The 24,016-nt window shown below is 43.1% G+C and overlaps 1 protein-coding gene across 3 annotated transcripts; it reads left to right on the top strand.

Annotated features, from left to right (window-relative positions):
* The first annotated feature begins 299 nt into the window (after positions 1 to 299).
* On the top strand, positions 300 to 23,575 carry NDP (Norrie disease (pseudoglioma)). Of its 3 annotated transcripts, XM_009073221.1 has the most exons (4): positions 316 to 378; positions 10,507 to 10,563; positions 11,250 to 11,604; positions 18,590 to 19,400. In XM_009073221.1, exons 3-4 carry the CDS (start codon positions 11,386 to 11,388, stop codon positions 18,815 to 18,817), a joined length of 447 nt encoding a protein of 148 aa, XP_009071469.1. In that variant the 5' UTR covers positions 316 to 378; positions 10,507 to 10,563; positions 11,250 to 11,385; the 3' UTR covers positions 18,818 to 19,400. The 3 variants fall into 3 exon arrangements, with proteins under 3 accessions (XP_009071470.1, XP_009071469.1, XP_009071472.1); XM_009073222.1 differs by lacking the exon at positions 10,507 to 10,563 and having other exon boundaries at positions 300 to 378; XM_009073224.1 differs by lacking the exons at positions 316 to 378; positions 10,507 to 10,563 and adding an exon at positions 23,559 to 23,575 and having other exon boundaries at positions 11,257 to 11,604; positions 18,590 to 18,826.
* Positions 23,576 to 24,016: the final 441 nt, after the last annotated feature.

Genomic DNA, 24,016 nt, shown 5'->3' on the forward strand with positions numbered 1-24,016 from the left:
CAATAATAAGAAGTCCCTGCAGAAGGGAGTTTGGCTGGTGGTGCTTTGTGATTTCTCAGATAACAAGAGCTTCACATTTCTGTGGAATTCCCATTTGCCAGCGAGCTGCTGCTGCTGCTGCCCTGATTGATATATGACTGCAATGGCACTTTTCCATTTGACATTCCCTCTCTCTCTCTCTCTCTCTCTCTCTCTCTCTCCCTCTCTCTCTCCCCCTCTCTCTCTTAAACAACAGCCCTAACTTTTGTGTGTTGCAAATATAAAAGGCAAGCCATGTGACAGAGGGACAGAAGAACAAAAGCATTTGGAAGTAATAGGACCTCTTTTTTAGCTCTCTGAAGAGTGCAAGTGGAGGCAGGAATGGTGCATTTTCCAAAGGTAAGCACAGAGTTTCCTACAGATTTTTAGTATTACACGGGCTTAAACTGAGTGCTTAATGCCTTTATCTGACAAACATATGTTCTCCTTGTACCATTTTTTAAATTAAAATATGCTTGAATGGAACTGACACAGCTCTAGTGTCTGTGTCTCCTTAGCCTTGGATCTCTATCTCCTGCCCAAAGGATGCCTGCACACAGTCAAACAGGTAGCCCAGTGTGCTTCTGAGAAACTTGGTTAAACATCTCTTCTAGTGAGTGTGCTGCAGCCCTGAGCTGGTCCCAGCTGGGAGGCTGTGGAGTGAATGGATGTGCTGGACTCTGCCCTGAATTCATCCAGAGAGCAACCTCTTTGTCCCATTACAATAGGGCTCTATGAACACAGGCAAGCCTGCTAGTTTAAAGCTGGACTGTTTACTTTTATCACTACTTCTGCACGCTGCTCTCTTGCCAGTCATCTGCTGGAGTGCTCAGAATCATCTGAAACAACAGGCAATATTTATTTCTAGCTTCGTGTGTCACGCTTTGTGGGAGCGCTGGCGATTTGCACGTTATTATTTATCCAAACTTCTGCAGAGCTTTCCTATGGACTGGACAGCACTGGTTTTGGATTAGGGCAGATTTAACACAACCTCTTGATTGGCTGAAAGCTCTGAGGAAAGCCCCAGTGTTTGCTGTAATGCCGAGGGGTATATTTAGGAGGGAGCTGTCAGCGTGGCACGCAATGCAGTGTGGCTGTGCAGTCGGGAGCTGAGCCGGGAGGATGCTGCAGCACCCCAGACCTCCAGCTGAAGGAGAGAGGGAGGTTCTCCTCCTCTCCCTGCAGATCATTTCCCTGTGTGTCAGCGCCAGAGGCACGAGCATAACTGTTCTCTGTTTCTTTGGGACAAAAGAAGAGTTTCGCTGTTATGAGCCCAGTGACAAAGTGTCAGTGTAGTGTAACTGTGAGACTCAGGATCGGACACTGCCCTGAGAGAGCCCAGCTGAGGAACAGAGCCCTGTCTCCCTGCTAGGATTCAGGTGAGTGAATTCATCCTATAAAAGCTCAAATGAATGGGTCCAGTAGCTAAAAACCCGAGTAAGACAGATGAGCCGTGTGAAGATCAATCTCAGTGCTGGGTTAGCTCACTGCAGCAGTGTCACACAGAGCGTGTCTTGGGGAGGCAATTTTCTTGTGGCAAATCTGAATTTGCAATTTGGTTTGTGTGTGAACTCCTGTGGGACTGTCAGGCAGATTTCTGATCCTACCCCTCAAGCTCATTTAAATTTCTCATAGCCTCCCCATAACATATCTTACTTCTTTCTGCCTGGGACATATACCATGACAAGTAACTTATTAAGGTTTCTGCAGCTCTTTAAAGATGAAAACAATGTTTTCTATATGCTAAATGTTACTTACAGTTCCTAAAGCTTTGTAACTGTCCCAGTGGCTGAGAGATAAGAACTCTGCATATTGGAAAAGGACAGGGAAATGATTACTTAAAAAACAGTAGTGGGGACAAATTCACTTGAAGGCAAATGATTATTTGAAACCAGCAGTGGGAACAAATTCACTTCAAATCAGTTCCTTATTGCAAAATTATTTTCTAATAAAAGCAACCCAGCTGCCTGGTGTGGCCAGTAAATGTGGATGTAATAATCACAGTGCTATTATTTGTCCCTCCTCCAAATTATCTACAATTTAGGATCTTTCTCCTTTTATTTTTTCTACTTTTCAAATTAGTCATGATGCTCACTTTTGCTCAGGCTGTGGGACCTTACACATATCTGTGAGCAGTTATACACATGAATAATTCCCTGGACCTAAACAGAACTATTTGGTGAGTTATTACTTACCAGCTTGAGTCAGGGATTCCCAATGTGACTTATATACACATTGACATGTTCGTGCTGGAGAAAGGAAATCTTATGTGCAAAACTGGTATAAAACAATGCTCTGAGATTTTCCAGTTAAAAGCAAATGTGGAAGGAATAGATGTTCCAAGCCTACAAAATAAAATGCAATTTGATTTAGGGATGGGGTATTATTAGGAGCTGCTGCTGATTAGTTACAAGCTCAGTTCTCTACCTGAAGGTGTCCCACACAGGTTTCCTGTGTTTGCACAGCACCTGGTTTTGATCAGATGCATGTACACTATGATTGCCCCTGTAAGAGTAGGATACTTGTTACAGGCAGTCTTGTGTACAGTTTGCAGTAGCAATATCCCAGGTAGCTCCTTGTGGCTGATTTCCACAAAAGCCATCTGCCCCACTGGAACAATCCCTCACGTGCCATAGAGGCTTGTGATAGCATCTGTATGTTCTCGCTTGCTTGTCTTGCCAGGATTGCAATCTCCTTTGCCCAGGCAGAAAGGAAGCAAGCCACCTACTTGGGAGCTCACGTTGATGCCTAACGACTCGTTTGACAGGGAGTCCTCTTGGAGTCGACTTCATTCCCCATTTCCCCTAGGGCTGACTTTGTTCCCTTCCTTGTTTGTCTGCTCTCAGATGTACTAGTTTCAAGGTTGTCCTTGGACCACAAAGGGAGCTGACTATCTATGGCACAAAGCTTGCGTGAAGCCACTGAGACATTTGTTTTTGCAACCAATCTAGTGGATTAGTTGTTCAACTGAAAGAAGAAAAAGGCATCTTCCCATCCCACCCCAGCCAATACCGCCACTGGAATTACAATTATAAATATCTGAGAGTTGTATTATAAGTATTACAAATTCCTGTGCCGTTAATGCCCTTCTGAGTATGAGAGACTTGTCTCGGAGTTTTAGAAAAGTTTTGCTATGTGAGACCGTGCCACAGACCCATGTTATTTGAGCAATCCACCTCTTGAGTGAGGCTTGAAGCGGCCACATCAAAGAAAGACACAGACACCCTGTGGCAGGCAGCTAGGGGGAACTTGCCGTGGTGAAGAATTTTTCCCTAACCCCATCAACTGAACTCTCAGAGTCCTGAGAGTTTATAACCCTCCCCAAAACTCTTTAAAAATAAAACACTTGTGACTGTAACCCTCCCATACATAACAGGTCCTTTTGCTGAGCCCAGCTAAACTTTTGCCCTCTGTGATATCTTGTTCCACCGGATCATTGTCGGTTGTGTAAACACGTGTTTCTTTTCATCAGTGTTAAGTGTTCTGCCTCTCAGCTCCCCTGCCCTTCTCCATGTCCTGGTATCTTGGGATGGGGTGAGTAGCCATACTCAGATCACCTCTTTTTCTGCTGTCTTGCTCCCTGCTCGACAGCCCTTTCACTGAAACTCAGCTCAGTGGCAGGAGAAAGGTTTAGTTGGGTCAGGTTAGCTCAGATGTCTGAGCCAAGAGCACCCCACTTTGCCCATGCTTCTGTGCATGTGCATGAAGAGATGCTGCAGTCTCCACTGACTATGATCAGCTGTTATTTCCTTTTTATATGTGTCAGTGTGGAACATATTAAAATTTCTCAGTAGTGGTATGTTAGGAATCCCTCTGATGCCCCACCTCTAACTTAGCAGAACAATAAAAGCAAGGTTGTAGTAAGCCTTTGAGCAGCTGTCTGTCTATACATTCCTTCTTTTTTCACATAATCTAATTCAGACTATTATCTGGGCAGCAGTGGCACTACCACTGCCAGACACCATCAGTCCTTGTCCTGTTTATTGGAATTTCATTGTGTGGCATGGAGATCCTTTGTACCACAGGCAAGTGTGGCCCCTCTTCTGGTGTCAGGGTAGGGGGCTGCTGGTGCCATGGAGACACTGGTCCTAGGAATTCCTCCTCATTGCTATTTTTCAGCTTCTCTTTGTTATTTTTCTGTTTGCATCAATCACTGTTATAGCTTACACTTGTCACATTTCCATGCTTATTATTACTGAGGTGCAGACTGTGTTGGTCCAGCAGTGTGGAGGCTGCACAGGTTAAGTTGCCCTTTAAGACATGTGAGTTGAGGATCTGAGTTAATGCCTCAGCTCTGGTTTGGCAAAGGTTAAGCATACCATGGCAGTGACAATCACATTACTGTCATAGCAGCAGGGCTCAAAGGGAGTGGGACCTAGGGAATGCCTCTCCCCTTGTTAGAAGATATAAAATTGTTACCATGAGCCAAATATTTAGGTTCCCTAATTGTCAGAGGCTGAGGTATATGGATGGTGATCTGAATTTTCCCTGTGTATAAAAGAAGAAAGGATTTTGCCCTTAGGGCTGGAAAAGAGGGAACATCCCCTTCGATCGTGTACTGTCTCCAGTATGCATAGTACTCTCTGCTGGTCCCAGTGGCAGGGATGTCTTTGCTTAGTGTTAAAGAGTAAAAAACCCATTCCTACTCCTGCATTTATTGGTAACTACAGGCCTTTGACTTCTCTGGAAAATATGCAAAAGACAGAGAACAAAAACTGCCCACCTGCTTGTAACACACTCCAACAGGTAGAGGACACATGCCTGAATGCCCTAGACCTCTCAGCAACTTGTAATTTGGCCAAAAGTCATTTTGCCTCATGTTGGGTCATAAGACTAAAGTAGAGGTAATTACTGAAGCAAATCCTATAGCTAATGCTTGGCTGGGAACATTTGCACTGTAGCCAGCAGCCACCCTTGCTGGTTTGCCTCCTGAGAGGGATGGGAAGCCTTGCTTAGCTCAGCTCTGCATCTGGTGCTTCACCAAGGAGGGATCCCATCCAGTACCCTCTGGATGACCCAGTGGAAAACTGTATTCCTCTCCTGCCTGAGGCCCAAGACCATGACTACTCTGGTAGTCAGCGAGACACGGGAATAAAGAAAGAATCCAAGGCTGGCATCACCTCCCCATTAAATGGCTCTACTAGCTCATTAGAGAGATATCCCATGCATGCCCCTAATCAATCTATTTAAAGTTTCCTGGAAGCAGGAAAAGGAAAGAATAAAAATACAAGCAGTCTTTTGTCCCCCAGTAGTTATTCTTTGCGAGTGTATTAAAAACCTTTTCTCCATGCTGCCTGTGCCTGTCTGCTGGCCTGGTGCCAGCCTGCTGTACCCACTAGAGTTTGTTATTTCAACAGCCTAGAAGGAAGGCACTGTTAGCTCCCCCTCTCCCAGCTACCTGAAAGGCTGCAAATATTCTTGGAAACTTCAAAAGGAGCTCAGCCAGCTCAAGTGCTGTTCAGCTTCATTTGTTCCACCTCATGCACCAGGTCCCCATGAGAGGAAGACTTATGGGGCTTTACTAGAGCCATCCCATTGAGGCCCAGCAAACCAGTCCCATGTGTGCTGATGCTCCCACAGGTGCTTCCATTATATGTGCTGCAATTACTATGTTGTTTCTTGAGCTTCAAATGCCATGGTCTTCCTATTTTTTTTCAGTCTGCTTATAGTAACTGGTATTCATATTCTAAAATATTAAAAGACTTAAGGAAGCCTCACAGCAGAACATGACGTGCAGGACTTTCTCTCAAGTACCATATCTGTGTGTTTGACATTTCTGACTGCTCAGAGCTAGTGTCCCTTTGATCTTCTTGGATGCTGCAGGACAATGTCCTGCAGCTGCCAGCAGTCAGATGGTAGGACAGCACAGCCACAGTAGCACTAGAAAACAGCCTTCCCTCCTGTGGAAATCCAGATGAAGAGGCTTAAGTCCCTTCTTTGGAGACTGTTTTCCTTCCTACTGCCTTTCCCCCTCTCCTCTTGCCCACCAGCTGCCACCAGCTCTGCCCAGGAGTGAGTGTTGTTCCTGTAACCTCCTTTCAGGCACACTCTGCCCTGCAGCCTGCTGTGTAATGGGTGGATGGAGCTCCTATATGATGGGTGAAGACATTTCCCTTGGTGTCAAGGTGGACAAGCTTCAGCACAGCTAGATGTCAGCTGAGCAAACCCTCTTGGGCACAACAAGGCCTTGGGGAACATTAAACTTATTTAGACCTGCAAGGATCTCACTCAAAATACTTGGTTTGGTATTTTCCCTGTTTTGGGATTGGAAGAATTGCTGCATGGAGGCATTTCACCAACTGGAGTTCCTTGTGTTCACCTGTTGCTACCACATCCACTTGGTGACTTAGTCAGGTGTTTTCACAGGTGGCTGCAGAGCCAGAGGATTTTGATAGCATATGTAGGAGGTCAACTCCTTCACTGCTGCAACAAAAATGGTCACAGTAAGATAACGAGAGGAGAAGATTATTGCATTTATTTACAGAGCTAAAATATACATTGGAACTGACAAAGCATCTGAGCTGGTTCAACAGAAAGGATCAGGCACACCATCTCATCTTGGATTATCTCTTCTGCTAGGTAAATTGTTCTCTTAAGTGGTTCATATTGTCACTCACACGATTTGGTCCCAGAACACAGAGTTGCTTCCCAAATGGTTCCCAGGCACAGTGTGGTGGTTGCGTGGGCTGGAACCATCAGAGGGATGTAGATGCCAAAGGATCTCTGGGAACAGACCATGTTGCCTTTGTCATGGCAGTGGGGAGTTTAACCCTGTGGAACAAACCCTGGTGTAGTCTGACAGTGTAGTTTGCCCAACAGTTGTTTCCACTCCAGTCCAGATCTTGGAGCACAAAGCCCTCAGATCCACATCTTTCTGGCCTAAATTTTTCCAGATTAGATAAAGTTCTTGAGGAACCCATTTCAGTCTCATGAAGAACTCTGTGGCTTTTTTTTTTTTTTGTCAGAACAGCAGCAGTGAATTACACACACACATATATATACACATAGATGGTTAGTGACACTTTTTTTTAGGGCCTGAGTTTGGAGAAACTGAGTAGCCTTGTAAGTCTGCTGTTTACATAACAAATTCAGAATGAGGGAAGCACATGGTAGGATCCAAGTAATTGTGTTTACTAAATATGCACAGCATGCAAGGCCAGGCTTAAGTTATATATACACACTGCTGCTTCTATGGGATTTTGGCAGCCTCCAAAACATAAAAAGCATTGGGTGACTTGAACTGTGTCCTCATCATCGAGCAGGAGTCTCAAACACAGAAAACACATAGCAAATGAAGGTCAAGCTGAACATACGTGCATGCCTAATTTGGGGGGCTCATGAGCAGGGAACAGCCGAGCAGAACTACACCAGAAATGAGCTTTTCCATTGGTCCCTTCCTACCTTCCAGGGGAAAAGCAGTGCAGATCCAATAGACCTTTAGAGAATTGCTCAGCTCTTTATTTTTTCCAAGATACATAGCAAAAAGGGAATTTCTGTTTATGTTCTCACAAAGTGACTGGCTAAATAATTCCAGATGATGGAATTTTCTTCTGTCCTTAAAGCAAAACAAAACCTTAACCTTCACCACTAAGACTATGATAAGAAATCTTTATTTCAGCATTCACAAAGCAGTTAATAAGAACAGAGAATTGGAAAAATAACCCTCCCTCTGCCCTTATGTCCATGTGCAATACAGTCTTGAATTGTATGTTAATATGTTTTTTTTCTGGGATGTTTTCTATTTTTCCCTGAAGTTTTCAGGTAACAGCTGTGGCAGTTTTAGGTAACAGCTGTAACTGTACCAGCTTTTAGCATGTTATGCCTTTATGAATTCCTGAAAACTAGTTGTATGGAAAGGGAACCATAAGCCTATAACTAACAGAATGCACTGCTCATTCCAGTGAATTCTGAAAAAGTGTAAAGTAGTGATTCTCATCCACTGCTAGGCCAAATTAGCCAGTTTTTAGCCTGAGAATATGAAGTTACCTTTACCACTTTTTCTTTAGAGGATGCTGTAAAGAGGAAGCATTTTAGTTTTCATTTTGTTAGCTTGGCAGATGAGCTGTCTACCACAGTTTTTACCTGAAAAGAAACTGAGGAAAAACCATCTGAAATAGAATTAAAAAAAGTCTATGTAAAATTGTGGATTTTAATAAAAAAGTGTATTTTTCCATATGGAAATAAATGTCATCATATATGATGATTCATGATTACAGGTGAACTTGCTTCTGGCTTTGGACAGAAGTGTAGACTGGAAACTTCATGTCAATCCTTATATCACATTCTATCTAGGATTTTATAATTTCAGACAGTATTTCAAAAGGAATACAATCTTTAACATAAAAAAAATAAAATAAAAAATGCTAAGTTAAAGTGGAATGCCATTGCACGATATCAGCTTGAATTGGAAAATGCCATGCCAACATACTTCATCATGGTGATGTACCTTAGTGAAAATATTTAGACTTTTTTTTTGCAGAATAAAAATCTGCACAGTAACTTCTATATGTTTAAATGTCCCTTTAAGGCTTTTTTCCCCTTACATATTATACACAGCATATGTATTTGAAAAATGTATGTGTGTACTTCACATAGGTATGTCAGAAGATGCACCAACACATTCGTTTTGACAGTATCAACAACTGTACACAGTTTTCTCACAGAAGATTGATCACATTTACATCCATTTTCTCTCTTTTTTTTTTTACAAATATGTGATAACAGTAATTTTTTTCTTCTTTCACAGTATTGTTAGCAAAGCCTGCTACATTTCTTTGCCAGAGAAGTATCAGGGCAATTTTAAAAGATTGTGAGTGTTAATAATTTTTGTACTGTGCTGTGCTTACCCTGAAGAAGGTACTGCCATCCTCCTTTTCTCACACTTTTTCCTACTTCTTTCCAGCTTTCTCACAGTGTTTTCATGAGGCAGACTGTGTCATCCAATTATTTTCTGAAGAAAACTAAAGAGATAAGCCTTTGAAAACTGAGCCAGGACTCCAGATTTCTCTCACTGTATTAAATCATACTGATCAAAAACATGGAAAGATATAGAAGCAGAAAATTAACAGTGGGACACAGAGGATGGGAAATGGGGATCCCTGGATATAATATCACATGAGATGAGAGTGTCTAATATCAAGTGAATTTATTTGGACAGAGAGAGAATTACTGGGTGTGTAATACTGATTAACTATGTTGGAGAGAGACCTTGCCAAGCAGCATGTTTTGGTCAGCCTCTTTATAAAAAAAAAAAGAATAGGAATGTAGGTAAAAGGTTAAACATTTAAAAAAAAAAAGTGCATCACTCCTCCTGTTAGCTAATCCTTGGGCATCATCTGCATGAACTGGAGTAGCACAACTCACTTCTGGGAGGGAGTCTGTCCCAGCTCCCATGACTGAGAGATTTCTCTCTCATCCAGCTATAATGTTTGGAGGGATATTTATTGACATGAATAAGACTGTGCATAAATGTATCTGAGATTCCAAGTGTTTAGTGTTGTTTAAGCTCTTTATACTGCAAAGACACAGTATTTTTAATGCCACATTTGCTGAGGAAAATATACCAGGTCATAGGTCAGACTCTGGGAAAAAATATATTGTAACCTAAATCCACAGTCACATCATTTTTCCTTTCCTACTCGGGCACATGGATAATAGTTTGAAACAATAACAGCAACAAAAATATCTAATACACAGAGCATGGTTGTTTCTAATACACAGAGCATCCCTAATTACATTTCTTGCCAACATGAGACTTTCCATGTCACTTCAGCCCAACAAAGCTCAACTCCCAACTTGGATGAACTCTGGAAATGTTTCTCACTGCTATGCACTTCCCTCACAGAAGTGTTTGAGCAAGCTATAAAGCAATACACAAATCATCAAGCACTCTGGTGGGGAGGCCTTGTCATTTCAGGCTGTTTGGGAGATGTGTATCAGTTGGTTTAGAGTATTGCCAGCAAACCAGAAAACAGTTTTGAAAAAGGCTTCTATCAGGCAATAAAGGCACAGATCAGCTCTTTAAATACACAAGAGGCTCTGGGGGAGAATTTGTTCCTGAGCAGGGAACTGTTTTATCTTAAGTCTCTTCAGAAAGTCCTTGTACTTTTAATTGTACTTATGAGTAGCCTTTGACTGTTCTTCTGGGTTGTATTTAGATGGATATTCACAGCTCTTTCAAGCTATAGTTGTTCGCAGTAAATGAGAAATTAAATCACTCAGTCAAGACTTTGGGTTTTGTGAGAAGGATCAAAGGGCTGTGAAGAAGCAGCTGAGGGAGAAGCTCTCCTTCTCCTGCTGGCACAGAGCTCTGGGAAGGGTTTCAGGTATTGTCCTGTGCCTGTTCCCTGCTGAATCTCCTGGCCTCCAACATCAGCCAGAAATCCAGATGCCTGGGTAGATTGCCACAAGACTCCACCTGAATATATTTTTTCCCCATTTGATAGCTAGGCTATACTTGGATATTATGGAATGTAATGTATTTTTCAGATGCTGCTCTTTAATGAATGGGGAAGACACTGACACTTTCCAAGTGCTGCCTGACAGGTAAGCAAGTAAAGCATATCCACTCATGTGCATGTGAGTTTGGTAGTCAGGAGGGCAGGACAGCCAGAGACCTAGCTAGTACTTCATGAAGTGCAGGTTGATGCCCAGCAAGTTTCCTGGGGCACCACTTTGCTCATGCCTAGACTTGGACCTTCAGCATCCCTCCATTCTGGAGATGTTCCTTGTCCCTGCAGCACAGCAGCTGCAGCAGACTGACAAGCAGCCCCTAGAGTCACAACCCAACCTGCCTTCAGACTTTCCATGTGCTGTGTAGGCCAGAAAGCCCCATCTGCAATGCAGGAGGCAGCCTAGCTTTGCCCCTCTTTGACACTTTGAGTGGACACACAGTCCTTTCAATTTGTAGATGTCTCTCACATGTTACTAATTGCCAGTTTTGAGTTGAACACACCAGGGACATCACGAAGTGAAAAAGATTGGTATTGCACCCCTCGTGATGCTAAAAGTCAGAAGGTTCTCCCCAGTGAAATGATAGGGCAATGCTTAAAGTAACAAGCCCCTGACATCTCCTTCCTAATGCCATATTCTCTACCTACTGTGAGAACAATGCTCACTCAGGATGTATATTTTGGCTAGCAAAGGTCCTGTGTGCTTTAATATTATTTATGTGTACTTTTCCCCAGAGATCTTTTTGGTCAGGATTGTGATTTATGTTGTTTTTATTCCAGCTGTGCAGGAGGTTCTTTGACGGATTACAATCTCGGCAAACACCAACTCAAGAAGAAGAATGACAGCTAAGACACTTAAACCAGACTTTTCATCATCGTGGAAAAGAACTGGCTTCCAGAATTTGGAGTTTTTTTAATGCTCTACCTCCCTCTGCTGTTATCAGCGAGAAGTTCTTCGACAATGGGAAATCATGTACTTGCAGCTTCGATTTCCATGCTTTCACTCCTGGCAATGATGGGAGATGCAGAGAGTAAAACAGACAGTTCCTTCATGATTGACTCTGACCCCAGTCGCTGTATGAGGCATCACTATGTGGACTCCATCAGCCACCCCCTCTACAAGTGTAGCTCCAAGGTAAGGACTTCCCTTACCCCCTTGGTGTTGCATTGGAAGAAATGTTGAAACAAGCAATTTTGGGTAAGTTTCTCTGTGTAAATTCCTATCTACCAAAAAACAGCTGCAGAGATGCACAGATGTGGAGACACCTGGTGTGTATGTAAGAACTGGGACTGAAGAGAAAGGCTTTTGAGTCTCTTTTCACCTGCTGAAAAGGAGAAACACACCATGATGGTAAAGCTAACATGCAATCAATCATAGAATCATAGAATCATTGAGGTTGGAAGAGACCTTTAAGATCATCAAGTCCAACTGTCAACCTAGAATGACCACTGTAACCCATAAACCACTAAGATTCAAGGAGCACACTGGGGTCTTGCCAAGGCAATGGGCTAGTTTGGAAGTTTAGATGATCCCAGTTACCTCCTCCTTCAAGTGAGTCTTTAATCTAGAGCATGTAAATTTCTAACTTTCAAGGTGAAGTACTAAGGCAAAAAAACAAGCTGCAAAATGGTAATGAAAAAAGATTGTGAAGAATATTGCTTATTTCCATCACCCCCACCCATTCAGTTTCAAGGCCTTTGTTTTCATGCAGAATGACAATTGGGTGTTTACTGTAGGGCTTAGGAGCAGATGGAAATACAAGACTGCCTTTCATTTGGGATTTCAAGCCTGAAAAAGTTTGTGTCAAAATGGTTTAGCAGCCTCTGTGCATGTAGCCTACAGCCATTTATTTCACTGCATGGAGAAAAATAATTAGGAGAAACAATGGGAAAATCCTTGCTGGTCCCTTTCGTCTTGTCCTAATTTGTTCTGTCTGAGTGAATACAGTCTGTACATTCTGATGCCTGGACCATCCCTCTGTCCCATGGGAAGTGGCTTTGCCTTATGCACTCATATCCCTGGATTAAGGAAAGGGAACAACTGCCAGTGCCAATGCTTTTTTGCCAGCCCTGTGCTGGGTAAGAGTGATGGAATAAGAGATTGGGTAAGAGTGTGTCACGGGGTTTAGGATAAGAGGGCTGCCTGCTGTGTTGCCTGATGGCCAACCCTAACAGCAGGGATCCTGGGAGCATTTACAAGGAGAGAGGATCCACATTGTTGAGACACCCCCAGATGCTTTTGTGTTCAGAATGAGTTATCTACTTCCTGTGGTCGGTGCAGGGTGAGGCAATATCACAGGTGGCAGCAAGTCATGAAACCTAAAGCACAGAGAGAGAGTCAACAGAAAGTAAGACCTGCTCAATGCTCTGTGCTCCACTGTGCACTAGCACAGCTGCTGCCCTGGCTATGCCCCTTCAGCCAGGCTTGTCCTGTGCCTGCTCACCAGAGAGGGGCTGATAACCTCACAGCTGGGCACAGGAGAAATCCCTGCTCTGGGCTGCCCTACACTGGTCTCCCAGCAGTGCTTTCTGCCCAGCTTTGCACAACCATGCCTGATCCACAGCAGTGGAAGCCCAGAGATTTTTGCCCTACTCTTCTGAGTCCAAACAGTAAAATCATGCATTACTTGTAATTGAGGAGAGGTCTTTGGTTAGCCTAGCCTAGACCTTCTTACCATCTGGGAAACATTGGAAGGAAGGAAGAAGGAAGGAAGGAAACCCATCAATGACTTGGTTTCTTGGTATCCCTAATGACAGAGAAAAGCAATCAGGCCTTTAGGAGTGGGACTGATGGAAATGAGCTCACCAAATGCATTGTAATGAAAACCATATTATTTCAAAACTGGGCTTTGAGAAAAAAAAAGCTGTTGACATAAACGTTTGCAACTCTGGCTCCAAAAGTCAGTGATTCTTTTTAAATCAAGGCTTTAATGGAAATCATGTTTGAAAATATTATCACATCTTTTGGCTTCCCAAACTCCACAATGTTTTCAAGGATGGTTTTTTTAACAATATTGCAAGTTGTATGGACTTTCTTGTGAAGTGGAAAATGAAAACAGTTCCCATACAAAGTGAAATAATTTTGACATTTCCTAGATAACTCTCTAAAATCAAGGGGTTTTTTTAAGGTCTCAGGGATCGGAATCATCCTGGTAGACATGTGGCTTCTGTTCTGGATTTAGCATATAAACATAGATGAATATTAGACTTGTTAATGAAAACTAGATGCAATGTCTGTTCCTATATGTATTGTCATAAAATATAAACAAGGCAAAACCAAGGAAGGTTCTGCAGGAGTAGCTTTGGGAATTGTGGTACCTCTTGTTTTCACCCAGTTTCCGTCGTGAAGCTTGGACTGACAATCTCAGAGACTTTGCCCTTTTTTGGGATGATACACTGGTTCCACAGATCCATCCTTTTTCACTCTGTATGTTTTTCCTTTTAGTGCAGCATGGAATTACAGAAGTTAAAAAAGGCTTCAGAAATTGCAAGACATGTTAGGTTTGCTGTCTGCCCTGGTTAAAAGAGAATTATGTATACCATGCTTCTCTGTGGATGCTGCCAATTGTACCCACATGGGAAGTAGTTTTGTTACATTTCATGGTGTCATAGAATCATCCAGGTTGAAAGAGACCTTTAAGAACATCAAGTCCAACTGTTGACCTGTCATTCCACTGTAACCTCTAAATCCTAAACCATATCCTCCAGCACCAGGTCCAGACACCTCTTAAACACTTCCAGGGATGGTGACTCCTCCACCTGCCTGGGCAACCTATTCCAATGCCTGACCACACTCACAGTGAAAATTTTTTTTCTGGTGTCTACTCTGACTCTCTCCTGTCTCAGCTTATGGCCTTTGCCTCTAGTCCTGTCACTGTAGCCATGGCAGAAGAGACATCTCCCACCTCTCTATAACCTCCTCTCGGGTAGTTGTAGGGAGTGATGAGGTCACCCCTGAGCCTCTTCTCTAGACTAAACAAACCCAGTCCCTCTGCCATTCCTCATATGACATGTGCTCTAGATCTTTTATAAGCTTCGTTGCCCTTGGCTGGACTTGCTTCAGCACCTCAATGTCCTTTTTAAAGTGAGGGGCCCCAAACTGAACACAGTGGAAACATCTGCCCAATATAATTTAATCATTTAAATCCCTCTTGCTTGTGATCTCAGTTTTCCAAACCTTTGGAAACATAGTCCATTAGAGTAACAGAACATTTAAAAGAGACACAAAAGAGGGATAGAAGGCCACTTGTTCCTGAAAATCAGTGTTTTCCTTTGGCTTCAAGGAAAAGTTTGTATCAACTCATGAGCTATTGCCTTTACTGACCATATTGAATTCTGCCTGATCTCTGCCATGGAGACCCACTGGTCTTCACTGATGTCCTGAATTGCCTCACTGCTGCAACCAGAGCCTCCTAAATTACAGCATTGTCTGTCACAAGTGCTTCATCCAGACGTGCCAGAAGTGTGCTACACCTGACAGCATTGCACTAAAGAATCCAGCCCAGAGAGACACAGAGCAGATGAAGAAAGATTTAGCAGATGTTTGAAGACATTTACTCATGAGGTAGCTCAGGAGATTTCCAGTAATGCTTCCAGCCGAGCCATGAATTCTGTGTGAAAATCTGTTCTCACACATCTCAGCCCATCTGCTTTTGGGCCTCAGGTTGTTGCTGAAGACTGCAGGAAAGAGGACTACAAACACCATTAATAACAAACCAGTTCACAACTCCTGAATTTCCAGAACACAGCTCAAAGGATCAGAGTCAAATATTACCTCAGATTCAGGTTTCTCTTTTTTGCACCTATGAGACTACTGACTTTAAGTAAGAAAACCTATTCTTCCCTAGCTGCTCATACATCCAAGACTCACGTGGTTCCTTGTTGTAGGACACTGTGCTTCTGGGTCCAGCATTGCAAGGTGACACACACATGTGCAGGGGATGAGGGGAGCCAAGTGGCACATGGATCAGGTTATAAAATACCCACACGTTTCTACTATATATACCCCCACTGTATCACTGTGCTGTGCCATCACAGCATTGCTAATTATTTAGGTGATAATCTCTATTGTGCTACAGTACACGATGCAATAAGCAGCTGGTACAATTGATTAAATAGCAAAGCAAAGCTTTTAAAGTACATGCTATTTCCAGCTCATTTGCACACCTGCCAAAATCCACTGGTGCTGTTCTGGATTTATGAGGAGGAGGTGAAATTTTGCTGAGGACTTCAGGTTAGCCCAGAAGGTTAGAAAGCTATGAAAATGGCAAATTTGAATGTTTTTTTAACCTGCAAGCTTGACTTGATACCCTTGGTGCTGTGCCATTTGTAAGAGATTACACTGCCATCCAAAAACATGACACAAAACCAACACTGTAATTTTACATTATATGAATACTGACCTTAATCTTGTGAAAAACTAAATAGCCAGCAAAATTTGAGATTAAAATTAGAGCCTCCACAGACTAAGCCATGGTTTAAAGGCAAGACTTCCTAAGCAATTATAAATGCAGTGGTACACTGAAGAAATATTGACTGGCTTAGCATTAGGAAGCCAGCTGTTCATGCAAAATGTTTTGAGACCCAGATATTGGCACACCAGATAATTCTACCCTATAATTACACTGCTACAATTCTTCTTTAACCCTTAATCCTGTTTCTTGGGGGTTTGGGTTTTTTTCTTGTCATTTCTGAAAGTACCTGCAGATACAGGAGCAGATGTGTGCCATAAAATGTCCTTAGGGTAAGAGCATCAGAAGCTACAGACTCCAGAAGCATCAACCATTCGAAGTCACCTCCACCACAGAGAACATGTGCTGTCATATGTGGGTTGAAATCATGGTATCATAGAAATACTGGTTGGAAGGGATTCTGGAGGTCCTCTGAAGCTCAAAAAAGCAATTTCTGGCTGCTGCACATCCCCCTTGGAGGAGATAGCAGCTCTGTTTTCCTTGCAACATTCAAGCAGTTGTCAGATGCCACTTGGTTGCTCTTCAACCTCATCTCCAGCCAAACGTTTGGGAACAGCCTGTGACAGAGAGTGCACACAGTCTGGTGAGCTGGTCAAAGTAGGGGACCTAACAAGAGCTTTCATGGGAAAGAAACTAACTGGTTTAAAAGTCCCAATCTGCTGCCTTTGCTTTGCAATACCTGTGTAACTGGTATCTAGTTAGATACCTTCAGCAGTTGCCTGCCTGGGAAGTGAGTTTTGTTTACTAAGGGGAAAAAAAGTGGATCTTTATCTGCCAGAAATGGGGCACTAGTACTCTAATGTTTGCCCCTTTCCCTCTATACTCTAAAATCACTAGTATTAAAGACCTTGACATAGGTCATAGGTCTAAAACTCATGTGTGGCTCAACAGTACACAGAAATTTCCTTCCCACAATATTACTACTAACAGCTAAAGTCAATTTGCTTATTAATATGCAGTATCACAGGAAGGAGGCCATAAATTTATGCTACAAATCATCAAGGATGGCAAATTTGTCAGAAAGCAACAAGAACCCATCTCTTCATTTATTCAAGAAACAAGATGGTATCAACCATGGATCATCAGCTCATGAAAACATCTTTGTGATCTATCTGTGTTGACTGGAATTGTAGTTGTTCATATATTAATACATTTCCAAGCAAATCATTTAGCATGCAAGTACTCTTGGAAGAGTAATTTTTAAGCACTGTATGATGGATGATCATTGCCTTTCCCATGGACACAGACAGTGCTGGCATTTCCTACTTGATACCAGGAATATTCTCTCTCTCTTTTTATTTCATCTTTCTTCATGGCTCTGACTAAAGAGAAAATTAAACATTTGACATACCTGCTTGCACAGCTTGGAGATTTGCAGCAAGTTGAGCATGTCTAGTGAGAGAAGCTCAAAACACGTTTAACACCGTAAAATATTTGCTGTCACATCTGTAGTTATCCTTTTAGATTGCCTGGAAAAAACCCATGAGATATGTGTAGCATGGTTAAACTCTAATGTTCTTCCTTGGTTATAGGAGTGTTTTAGTGCCTGCTTTGGGTGATATAATAAACTGGTTTTGAAGTTTATGTTGGTTAAACAGAATTAGCTGATATGGACTTAGTATTTCCTTCCCATGAAAGTAAAAAAGTTTGTTCAAACTTGTACAGCACTTAACCTATTATCAAGATGGTAACAGCTGTTCCTAGCACATAATTTCCTGAGCTTTAGAAGATCCTTTCCATGATTTATATAGCACTTAGTAGACTCTATCCATCTCCTCTGCTCAACAAGGGGATTGTTGGGGAGGGGAATAGGTGACTCGCCATGGGTTTTCCTTCTTTAGTGCCTCCTGTTGTGCAGGTTTCCTTGTTCTGGTCACAGCTCAGACAGTGAACTCAGGAGGAGAAGGACCATGGAGACAGCATTGCTTTTGGAAAATCTCACTAGGGAGCTCTCATGTTTGGCAATTAAATTATATTTGTTACATTTTCACTGCCTTGTGCTTTGCAGGGCATTTTATACAGATACAGATGATACAATGATATAAATATATATATACACATATACTTGTAAGTACATATTCAAGGTGATCTTTGTAAAAGGAAAGAGCTAGCAACTCACATCTTTAAAGCAATAAACTGAGCACCTTCTTTATATTTCTACTTTATATTTTCAGCTGTCTAAGAATCTGAGACATTTCACTGTCCCCAAAGACCAGTTCTGCTGAGCACTACTATATACACTCAAAGCACTTGAAAATACCCAACAGAAGTATCAGTCTGGCTAATGATTTAAGGGCTTGAATGCCACAAATCTGGGGGCAGCAGTTGCAGTCACAGTGTCTGGAGAGCAGACTGGCTGTGATCATTTGGAGCCCTGAGGTCAGCCCAGGTCCTCTAGTCCTTATTGGCATCACTGCCAGGGACTCCAGGAGGAGCTTTGCTTTTCCTCCTGCCCATGTATCTCCTCTGCTCTCCCATACACAGCTCAGGGGCAGCACATTGTGTGGGGCTGGATGCTCTTGCCAAGGTGGTGGGATGCAGTAAGCGCTGAAAAACCAGCCAGACTGGAAGGAGGTACCATCTGCTGGTGTTAGCTGCACACCGAGAGCCATGGGGACACGTTTCCTAACCCATCTCTTCTCCTTCCAGATGGTGCTGCTGGCTCGCTGCGAGGGGCGCTGCAGCCAGACGTCGCGCTCCGAGCCCATGGTGTCGTTCAGCACTGTCCTCAAGCAGCCCTTCCGCTCCACCTGCCACTGCTGCCGGCCCCAGACCTCCAAGCTGAAGGCCATGAGGCTGCGATGCTCGGGGGGCATGCGGCTCACTGCCACCTACCGCTACATCCTCTCCTGCCACTGCGAGGAGTGCAACTCCTAGGACATCGGGGCACGGCAGGGAGGGGATTGGGTGCTGCTGTTGGGAACACTCCCAAGAAGTAATCCGAGGTCAGGCCGATGCTCCCAGCACATGATTGCAGCGAGGACAGAACTAACCAGGCTGGATTGAATCTGAGAGATGAAGTGCCACATGTCCTGGGGTGCTGGATGGTGCCGGTACCGCAGTGTGGGCTGTGACAAAGGCAAAAGCATGAGGACTTGTTTTTAAGAAGCCTTTCTTTTTTTCTGAAAGGGTATTTTTGAGAGTTTCTTCTTTTTCAGGCTCAGCTCTGACTACAGAGAGGTGTTTTTACTTTAGGCCATGGGCGGCAGGGGAAGAGAGAGGAAGGTCAGCCAGTTGACAGCACTGTGCTCTGGAAGGTGATGTTCACACAGAGGATGGGCATCAGTTCCCACATACAACCTCTTAACCTATCCATTTATTCTCAGTTTCCTAGTCATACTGGCCTTCAAAACCAACTGTGCTGTTGGCAAGGGTCATCTGTTACTGATCTAGCAGCTAAGTGCTGGATAACTTTAACTGTGATTTAGCAGAAATTGTAAATAAACCATTGAAAAGTGAACTGGATATGAAATGCCGTGATGGGAGTACCCAGCTCTAGCCAGCTGAAATGATTATTTGCACCGTGTGTCATCAGAGTCCAGTGGCTGAGCGACTCTTGAGAAGTGAAAGGTCATGAGTCTCATTCTGCCCCTCTAAAAGCCTGAAAATGTGACACATCACATCTGTCACAAAAGCCATTATTCAAATGCTAAAACCTAATCAAATATAAAAATGCCACATACTAAATGGAGTTGTTTCGTAACTTGGGTAGATCTGTTATGTACAGAACTAGTGTCACCAAAATGATGACCAAACCTAGGACTTAGTTTTGTCTATAGCTCTCAGGCCATTAAGACAGTACATTTTAAGGACAGGCAATCCCCAAAACAGGAGAATCACACTGATGTGTCCATAGGAAGTTTAAGGCTAAGTCTCAGCATTATCCACTCAACCAGGAAGGCTGTGTTTCAATTTGCAAGAAGAAAGTAAGGCCATGAGCTGCTTTCCCCTGCAGGACCATTGCAGAAAAAAAATGCCTTGAGGGGCTGGATGAATTGCAGTCTTTGACAGGGTGAAAGGATCTTAAAATAACTGCTCCATTAGCATGAGGTTTTAGGAAGGGTCACTTATAGTCTCTTGTGACTTTAAGGAAACAACATAACTGTTCTTATCTCATATTAGAGTTCTTATCTTCTTAAATGGCAGCATATCCAGTCAGCCAGAAATGTCTGTGATGTTCACACAAACCCAGCTAAGCCATTGTTTTGATAGAAGTTATGGAGGTGTTGAGAGCATCTTTGTTGTGTAAGGATTCAGGGTCAGTAGCACCAGCGTGTACAGTCCCACAGTTATTTTCTGGGATAGGCTGGATAGGATCCTCTGCACAGCACTGTCTGACAGGGCCCAGCGGTAGGAGGGGAAGTCCTATCTGAGAACAGTTCTATCCACCTGCTCAATGCCATCCAGTTTGTCTGCAGCAAATGCCATATGCAGCAGCTTCAGGATGCACACTGACATTGCAGAGATCTGCCAGGGAGGACTGTCCTCCTGTGGTCTAAAGGAGTTACTGTTGCTGCTCAGGCAAAGCCAAATTCCTTTGCTTCTGCCTCCTCATGGTGAATATATATGGGATGAGTATGCAATGGGGGACAGGTACACCCACAAACACCAGTTAGAGAGGGTTGTGATACATGGGAAGGATTCTCTGACTTCTGGAGATGACTTGGAGATGGCCAGTTTCCAATGGCACAGAGCTGTGGGCAAACAAAAGGGTGAATCAACCTGCTGGAAGCTGAGGGGCTCAGGATGAAATGTCACAACCAGGAGTGCTGAGCCTCAGTGAGCTCATTAGACACCATGCATTGTTTTGGGACTGTCAGTCAATCTTTCCACATCTGATGCATGATCTGAACATCAAAGGGTGAGCAAAGGGGGCGTGAGCTGGGCATTATCACCAGACTGCTTTATAGGAAAGATCATACATGTGTCCCTTTTCCACTCTCTTTCAACCTCCAGCATCCCATTATCCAAAAAAGCACCACCCCCTACTGTTAATTATAGATAGAAAATTCCAGCCCTTATCCAAACCATCAACAATACCTTTGATAACCAAATAACTATACTGCAAAATATGTGTGACCTCTAAGTGTGGGCATAGAGACTGCTATGCACAAGCAGTGCTGTGCAGCTATTTAAGGAATGGGGAATGTTTGGAGGGGAACTGCTGTATCAAGCATCACCTGCCCCATGGTCATGCTGCCACTGGTGTCCTTTGCCAGTGCAAGATGAGGGGGTTGCAACATGACATTTGGGTGCAATTTGCAGCACTCCTGCATGGCTGGAAGTGCCTAAGCGGGTTGGATGGACGTGGCAGAACAGCACAGCCCTGATTGTGATTCTCTGGTAAGAAGAGAGGAGGGGGTTGAGCAGAGACCATGCCTGAGCCAATTTATCAAAAAAGAGAATATTTATAGGGAGAAAAGAGCTTGGCTGATATTTATTCCCACTTCCCCAACACTGTGCTGAAGCTATAATTGCTCAGATTGGTCTCGCAGAAGATATTCATCTTTCAGCAAAAGCTTTTTTTCCCCTCTCAACCCCCACATTCCTTCCACTTTTGCTCGATTTCTCTAATAAAATCATCGCCTTGTGACCTCAAAGGCTGTTGCCAGGTGTAGATTTTTGGGTGAATTCAACATTATTTAATTGAACTGTTGAGCTGAATAAGGGCATGGAAGAAGTATAACAGAAATTATGAATGACAAGACAAAACATGCTTGTAAATAACTAGAGCTAGATATTAAACAATGAATCCAACTTTCAAATTCTCCTTTTGGCTTTGTCAGGCAATCTTCATATTAACATTTATGAAAAGGAGGAGCTATTATTCCAAACTGAATGCCCCAAAGTCAGTTATAAATCTCTATTTTAATACTTTTTTGTCAGTATTTTAGGTAACTGAGTACTGAATGAAGAATATGAGTGCTACCTATGTTAAAATACAGGTAGTATACTGAAGCAAAAGAAAATGAGACTTCAGGTTAAAACTACAGGAGATGGCTCATGGTGAGAAAGAGTCTAAAAGGCACTTGGAGATGAAATGGCTTCCTAATTTATTAGTCTGACACCAGTCTGGATACTTAACCTGCTTTTCAATTCAGACTTCTCTGTAAGTGCTTCTTAAATTGAACAACTGAGAGGACAATGTCCAGTTTTCCAGATAATGTTGTGGGGCTTTTTCTTTACTAAATCATCCTCTTGCTGGATGAGATTGCCAATAAGAGATTATTGGCACTTTAACAAAATTGCTATATGTATGATGTTTAGAAATTGTGCCATTTCTCATCTCCAGAATAATATTTAAAAATGCAGTTCTTTTCTGCAGGCTGTAACTGTGGGGAAAAATCCAGCAGAAGATGAAACAGAGCAAAGGATGCTTGGGGGAACTAAGACACCATACTCTACACTTTGATGAAATGACAGTGAGGGATTTTCTTTAGCCAAAAAAATCCCATAATTAATACTCAATTGAATAAATGCTAAATGAATTCGGAGTGGGATTTTACAAAGGTGCTCAATATTGACTTAACTCCACTTTCATTCACACAGAGGGAGAGCAATCAGCAGCTTCAGGGAGAACAAAGCCTGGCCAGCACTGCAGAGCCTCCTGCCTGGGGGTGATGGGGGAGGCAGGGAGGGAAGGATCCATTCCAGCAAAGAACCTGCTCAGGGTATTGGCGGTCCTCAGCATCAGATGCTCTCAAGTTAGCTGCCCTTAACAGAGGAAAATATAGTTATGCTCATTTTCTTCATCCCTTTTGCCTGCTTTGGTCCTCCTCACCCACCCTGCATCTCTTAACATGTGGAAAAAATCTTGCTGCTGAGATCCCAGTGCTAATGTCAGACACATCTCCACATTGTCCAAACATTCCCAGTAACTGGAAATGTGACCTGCTGCAGCAAGACTGTGCAGATTTAAAATGATTCTAATTTTATATGAGCTAGGTTTGTTCAAATATTAGCACTCCAGGGACTAGAGTTACTACTGCCTCACATATTTCATTCCCTTTGAAGCACAAGAGAGTCCCTATAGTGGGAGAACCCATTCCTGTGCTTCCTAATGCTCATTTTTGTTTATATTTTATGCTGCCTTAAAGACCTTGAACAATGACAAGTAGGTAGTCCAACACTCTTTATCTATAGTCTCCAATTTGGAACCAGCCTCAGTGGGGAAATATATGTGCTAATTCTGGCCCTTCACCAGCAGACACCATGTACTTCAGAATACTGGAACTATTTTGTGACCTGGTATTGGAAATTCAGTACGGACTGTGATATTTTCCCCTTAAACTGTAATGATAGATACACAAATATGTGTATGTGCACACACACACAAACACACACAGAGGGTAAGGCTGTGTCTATTCTAGGATCAGAAAAGCTGTAGACTTGGATAAACATAGCTTTGTGGGAAATTATTTATATTACAGTCTTTCAGTGAGATACAAAAGAAGAACATACAGAGACAAACACAGCTCTGCTTTTATATCTTCATCAATGTATTTGTATGCATTTAAACCTCAATGATGCCATGGCTGTCAGACGAAATAACTGCATGAATGACCTTGAAAATAATAAAATACAAGGGGATAAATAGACCATGATGCTAGATCAGCAGCACACCTGGCTGCAGTGGAGGCAAAGAGCATTACTGACTGCTCCTGTATTTTGCTGAGTAATCCACGCTTTTCCCTGGAGGTGGAGCACACAGCGTGAGGCTGATGATGAAATCCCTTTGAATCCCTCCTCCGTTTCTGGGAGAGTGATGGGACTGAGGCTGAGCCTTTAGGTGGAGCTCACTTACTGCTGCTCTTCCTGCTGGGCACAGCTGGCCTGGGCCAGCCCTGCAAGAAGAGAGCCAGAAAAGCAGAAATAATCTCCTGATTTTCACAGCTTGGGTTAATAGCCATGCTCCTCACAAGCTAACAAATGAGGCTGGAGCACTTGACTACCAGGATGAGTGTGGTATCAGAGACTCTTTGTGTAGGTCCACACAGCCAGGGAAACTGCCTTCAGGTCTCCCTGGCATCCCAGTCTAAAAAGATCCCATAGACCTTCAGCTCCAGAATGAGACAC

This window comes from Acanthisitta chloris, unplaced genomic scaffold (genome assembly GCF_000695815.1).
Source record: "Acanthisitta chloris isolate BGI_N310 unplaced genomic scaffold, ASM69581v1 scaffold26544, whole genome shotgun sequence".
In the NCBI taxonomy this organism is placed as follows: Eukaryota; Metazoa; Chordata; class Aves; order Passeriformes; family Acanthisittidae; genus Acanthisitta; species Acanthisitta chloris.